Source organism: Corvus moneduloides, chromosome 3, assembly GCF_009650955.1.
Source record: "Corvus moneduloides isolate bCorMon1 chromosome 3, bCorMon1.pri, whole genome shotgun sequence".
Taxonomy (NCBI): domain Eukaryota; kingdom Metazoa; phylum Chordata; class Aves; order Passeriformes; family Corvidae; genus Corvus; species Corvus moneduloides.
Genome location: NC_045478.1, coordinates 15,393,454 through 15,399,739, shown reverse-complemented (window position 1 = coordinate 15,399,739; position 6,286 = coordinate 15,393,454). Strand labels below are relative to the sequence as shown.

General features: G+C 46.5%; 1 protein-coding gene across 1 annotated transcript; it reads left to right on the top strand.

Moving 5' to 3' along the window:
* The first annotated feature begins 237 nt into the window (after positions 1–237).
* Positions 238–5,877, top strand: RRM2 (ribonucleotide reductase regulatory subunit M2). The gene is made up of 10 exons (XM_032104526.1): positions 238–366; positions 443–520; positions 1,083–1,217; positions 1,344–1,460; positions 1,960–2,093; positions 2,786–2,880; positions 3,679–3,812; positions 4,199–4,303; positions 4,435–4,548; positions 4,942–5,877. Exons 1-10 carry the CDS (start codon positions 238–240, stop codon positions 5,092–5,094), a joined length of 1,194 nt encoding a protein of 397 aa, XP_031960417.1. The 3' UTR covers positions 5,095–5,877.
* Positions 5,878–6,286: the final 409 nt, after the last annotated feature.

The window sequence follows — 6,286 nt, the reverse complement described above, 5'->3', positions numbered from 1 at the left end:
CTCTCCCTCCGCCGCCGCCGCCGCCACAACGGGAGGCGGGGCCCCGCCCGCGGCGGCAGCCAATGGGAGCGCGGGGGCGGGCGGCGCTGGGCGTGGCGAGGGCTGTGAGTGGCCAGCCGGCCGTTCTGGCGCCAACTTCGAAGGGGATATAAAGGGCCGGCGCGGGACTTCTCATTTCCTGCCGCTCGCCCCGCCGCTGCCGCTCGCTCTGCTGCTGCCGCCGCTGCTGCTTCAACCATGCTGTCCGCCCGCGTCCCGCTCGCTGCGCGCCACGACCAGCCCTGGGTTTCGCCCAAGAAGAGCCAGTCTCCTATGAAGAGCTTGTCGCCCATGAAGGGTCTGGCGCTGAGCGACAAGGAGAACACGGTGAGCGCCCGCCCGCCCTCCCACCCCCCGCCCGGCAGCGCTGCAGCGTGCTCACCTTGCCCCTCTCTCCCCGCAGCCCCCCGCGCTCAGCAGCGCCCGTGTCCTGGCCAGTAAGACAGCCCGTAAGATCTTCCAGGAGGGCAACGAGAATCCGGTGAGTGCAGAACCCCCGGGCACCGAGCCCGCCCTTGTCCTGTTCCCCGGAGGCTCCGGCAATCTCTGCTCCGCTCTTCTCTCCCCATCGATGGTCTCTCCTTTCTGCCCCCGATCGAGCCCGCTGGTCCCCGCCGGGCACTGCACCACAACCCCCTCGCTCCAGCCCCTCTCCTTTATTGGGGGGCGGGGGGGGGGGCGTGGGGTGGTGTGTCTTTCCATTCTCCCGGGCCCCTCTCCCTCGGGGGGTGGTCTTTCCATTCTCCCGGGCCCCTCTCCCTCGGGGGGTGGTCTTTCCATTCTCCCGGGCCCCTCTCCCTCGGGGGGTGGTCTTTCCATTCTCCCGGGCCCCTCTCCCTCGGGGGGTGGTCTTTCCATTCTCCCGGGCTCTTCTCCCTCAGGGGGGGTCTCTCCGCCCTGCCCAGTCCCTCTTCCTCGGGGAGGAGTTTCCGTCCTCCCGGCCCCACTCCCTTTCGGGGGTCTGCCCGAGCTGCCGCCCCTCAGTTTCCCTCCAAAGGCCGGCACCGCCTCAGCCGCCCCGAGCCCCTCTCCCGCCATTCCAGGTGCCGCGGGGCGTGGAGGAGGAGGAGCCGCTGCTGCGGGAGAACCCCCGCCGGTTCGTCATCTTCCCCATCCAGTACCACGACATCTGGCAGATGTACAAGAAGGCCGAGGCCTCCTTCTGGACGGCGGAGGAGGTGAGGGGTGGGCGGCCACGGCCGCTCCTGCCCGCAGCTCTGGGGCGGTGCCCGGGGCGGCCCCGGTGCTCAGGGACGGGCCTCCCACCGGAGCGCCCGTTTCTTATTTGTCCTGCAATGTTTTAGGTGGACCTTTCCAAAGACCTCCAGCACTGGGAGTCCCTGAAGCCTGAGGAGAAGTACTTCATTTCTCATGTCCTTGCCTTCTTTGCTGCCAGCGATGGCATTGTCAACGAAAACTTAGTGAGTGTGTAGAAAATCCCGACAGAAATACCACTTTGGGCAGATAACTCACATGTTTGACATGGTTGCTGTGGCTGATCCAGCTGGTTTGCTGGATGATGGAATGTTACAGCATTACAACATGTAGTGCTGTGTCCTGTGTTAATTAGCAAATTGGGGTCGGTTTTGTAATCCCCAAATTTGCCCAATCCCCACTGAGTGCTGCCCTACAGTAACATTTGAATGTTTCAGAGCCCATGTTCTGCTTCTACCCTCTATGCTCTTCTCCCTAATGGGGGATAAGTAAAACTAAGAAGTTTTCCCATTTCCCATGGGAACAAAGAAAACCTCACGACTTGAAACTCTGAGGGCCTACAGCTTTGCATATTGCTGTTAGTAATCCACATGTCTGGAATTAATCTGAAGATGATTTTGTGGGTTGATCAATAACTGGTCTATATGGCATTAATCCCTCTAACCTACAAAAACACTTTTGCAAATGCTTATTTATTTCCTCTAGGTGGAGCGGTTCAGTCAAGAAGTACAAATCACAGAAGCTCGTTGTTTCTATGGCTTCCAGATTGCCATGGAAAATATACATTCAGAAATGTACAGTCTTCTTATTGACACCTACATTAAGGATTCTAAAGAGAGGTTTGTATTGTTTGATGATGAAAAGTTCAGAACTCAGTAAATATTCAGAACTTAACTAATGCATGTCTCTTATTCTCTGACTTTCAGACTAATTTTAGGATGTAAATTAGACTTATATAAAATGCCACTGCTGCTTAAGAGCAGTTTAACTTCACAATATCTTTTTTCCTCTGAGGTGTAAGACCTTGCTTATATTAAGAGTGAAACTGAAATCATTCAGTACTGAAATAAAGGAATTACACAATGTAGAAGATGGAGCAGTCAAATAAGGGGAATATATTAAGTTTTACAGTGAGTTTTACTGCTACTTAGAAAGCTTGCTGTGTCATTTTGACTCTGAGATGCTAAATTCCAGCAAGAGCTGCTTACATGAGAGGTCTGGTGCCTTCATACTGTAAAGCGGAGCCTGGTTAATCTGTAGTTCTGAAAGCCTTGTTCAACGACCACACTTGGTGAAACAGTTTTCCCCTTGCTATTGTCATGGGAATTCATGTGAACTGGTGTTGATGTGGTGGGTAGGTGAAGAAAAGGTAGTTGGTTGGAACAAATAGAGCTAGGTTGGTGCCAGGTGAGCAGGGGAAGGAGAATTACCGGCATGAAGGTGCAGAGCATGCTTAAGTGATCAAGACTGTTTATGGCAGTGAATCTTTGTTGTGCTGAGATCTGATCCTAATGAGTTTTATTTTTCTCAGGGAATTTCTTTTCAATGCTATTGAAACGTTACCATGTGTTAAAAAGAAGGCAGACTGGGCCATGTGCTGGATTGGGGACAAGAAAGCAACATATGGTGAGTAGAGCTATTGGAAGCAAAGTGAAATTCCTTCCCTAAAGATGGAAGGAACCACCATTTCTCCAGACTTCACAGTTAACAGGGATTATTGCTGTCACAGAGTACATGCTCTCCAGTATAAGACACTGCTATAATCCTGAACATGAAGAAAATAGTTTTCATCTTCAAATGAGCTACTGACAGGAAATCTTTGTAAGATTGCTGACGTTGTGAATAATGTCATGTGGCAATCATCATATGCCTGACTATATGATCAAACTGTAAATTGCTGCCACATGTCAGGACATGTTACAGCCATCTTTAGCCATCAAACATGTCTGGTTGGAGGCTGTAGCTCCTCTGCCCTGGTGATGCCTCATGTCTTGCTTCAAAGGTGAGATGATGAGATGGTACAGATTATTTCACTAGTATTGAAGCATTTTTCATGGCCAAAGATTAGCAGACACTGACTTAAATCAGCTGCCAAAATGGCTGCTCTTTTTAGTGAGCTATCTGAAAAAGAATAATGTTGGGGGTTGACCCATGAGGATGGAGCCTTGGCTTCAGCTACTTAGTAGCTATAGCTAGTCTGATTAGTTCCTACTTCCTCTCATGTTTGTTTTGTTTAATGATCAGAAATCTTTAATAAGTTATAAGTACAGGCCATAGTCCTTAAAACTTATTAGGCAAAAAACACTTAGGCAAAAACAACTTCATTTGCTTTGCAGGATGCAGTTCACTGGTCTATTTGCAATTTCTGTGTATCCATCCTGCTAAGCTTTCTGGGTAACGTTACTATCAATCTTCTCTCAACAGGAGAACGTGTAGTAGCCTTTGCAGCTGTGGAAGGAATCTTCTTTTCTGGCTCCTTTGCATCAATTTTTTGGCTGAAGAAAAGAGGATTAATGCCTGGACTCACTTTTTCTAATGAACTCATCAGTAGAGATGAGGTATGAGTCAAATTCTAGCAGTTAAGATGGTAATGTGCCACAGTAGCTCAAAGTAATGATACTCAATTGGAGCCTATATTTTAAAACAGGAGTATATTTAGAAACAGGCAGACTATAAAGCTCACCAAAGTGTGTAAACATGTGTCATTGTGGATCTTGCAGAAGTGTATGAATGAACTTAGCATTTTACTTTTCTAAAGTAGTTGGAGGGTTCTCACCAATGCTCACAGCTGCTGTGCCTTGCACTGGCAGAACTTGCTTGTGATGCCTTCTGGTGAGGCAGAAAGTTGTCTGTAGGGAACAGTAACGTGGCAAAGGTGATGCCACTTACTCTGTGCTCTTCTAAATCAGTGTTCCTGAAATAATTTTCTGAAACTTCTTTCTAGGGTTTGCACTGTGATTTTGCCTGCCTCATGTTCAAGCACTTGATACACAAACCATCAGAGGAGAGAGTAAAGGAAATCATCATGAATGCTGTTCTCATAGAACAGGTAACTGTCTGCCCCTTGTTTAGGAACTTCATTGCAATCAAACAAAGCTGGGGAGCTGTTGGGCATAAAATTAACCTAGATGATAGAGAGTGAATACCAGTTTCTGTACATAAAATGCTTGTTATCTGCAGGAATTCTTGACGGAGGCGCTGCCCGTAAAGCTGATTGGCATGAACTGCACTTTAATGAAACAGTACATTGAGTTTGTGGCAGACCGGCTTATGTTGGAACTGGGATTTAACAAGGTAAGGCTCTAATACACTGAATATTTCATGGGGGAAAGATAATGTTAAATTTAATTTCCTTCAGAAATCCAAATCCTAAATTGGCTGCAGCAATATTGTTTTAACTTGTAAAATGATTTAGCAGTCATGCTGCTACATCCTGTTTGAAGACCCACAGAAGAAAAGCCAAAAGGATGCTATGGAAAAAGCTGTATTAGTAGTTGTGCTTGTGTTTACTGCACCTAAAAGAAGACAGGAACAAATAGAATAAAGGCTTGGGGCAGAGATTTTTTGTTCACTACACAGTCAGCCTGCTGATGCTGCCATTAGACTCCTTCCAACTGATCTCTAATGCTCTTGCATACTCAAAATGTGAGCACCTGCAGTGACTGTAGAATTGCCTGTGTATTTCAGATATACAAAGCAGAGAATCCTTTTGACTTCATGGAAAACATCTCTCTGGAAGGCAAGACAAATTTCTTTGAGAAGCGAGTAGGTGAATATCAGAGGATGGGAGTCATGTCGAAGCCCACAGACAACTCTTTCACTCTGGATGCGGAATTTTAAGTGACCTGGGACCATGTGCGTTAATGTGCATCCTGCCCTGTTTACAGGGAAACACTCAATGTGCCGAGTCACAGTGTGACTCGGTTCCTGTACTGAAATCCCACTCTTGTAAAGTGTGGTGATATTGGTGTACTTTAGAGGGCTGGTGTAGCTCCAGCAGTAAAACCCTTTTTAATTAGACTTGGCCAATGGTGTTAATGCATAGAATGCTTAGGTGTATCTTAACAGTACATGCTACTCCACTCCACGAAAGATACAGGTACTTCCTTCTGCAAGATGGGAGGTTGTGGGCACTGACCCCTGGCTTCTGTTCTCACCATAAACAGGAACAGCTGAGAAATTCCAGTTGTAAATTTGTTGAATAGCCTGTAGAAAACTCTGGAGGCAACTGCATGATGACCTCACTGCTTTCTTAGCAGGTTTTAAGTTTACCATTTTTACTATTTTAAGTTTGTACATAAACCTGGCACTTTAATGTTTAAAATAAACAACTGTCTTGTAATATTCAACAATAGTAAAATGCATGTCAAAATCTTTTGCAGCCTAACCTTTTACGACTTGTATTTCTTTCTGGGTATGTAATTTAAAAATGGTGCTGTGAATTAAACTATTTGTCTTGAAATATATTAAAGAACAGGAAGAAACTTGATATGGAAGGTAAGGAACTAAATTGGGTATTCTGGGTACTGAAAAATAAGATGCAGCTGGCTTCTGGACTTGATTGCTTTTTCTTTATTACCTGGGAACAGTATTTCATGTAATAAAGAGCTGGTTGGACTCTGTTGTGCTGGTTTCAGTGCTCCAATGGCAAAGCTGTGTGCTGATTTCTGTTTAAATCACAGTTTTTCTGAGGACATGCAAGTTCTTCAGGAAATAGCTGCTTACTCGTGGTTGGTAGATGTCTAGTGAAATTGTTGTGCTTAGCTCTGACTTTCAGATGGACTGCACTAAACAGATGATGTTTCAGGGTAAATTCAGCTAATTCAGAGGGGGGCAGTATTCTGAGCTTCTGCATCATGCAGTTAAGTCTTGGTTTTAATACATAACAGTAGTGAAAACAATGCATACGCTACAACATGGTTATTCTACACTAAACAGAGCAGTAAAAATGACTATGCTTTATATAACTGGTGTAAGGTGTTTGGTCTGTGAAGGAGCCTGGAAATGATCTGCAGTGAGGTGAAGTGACAGT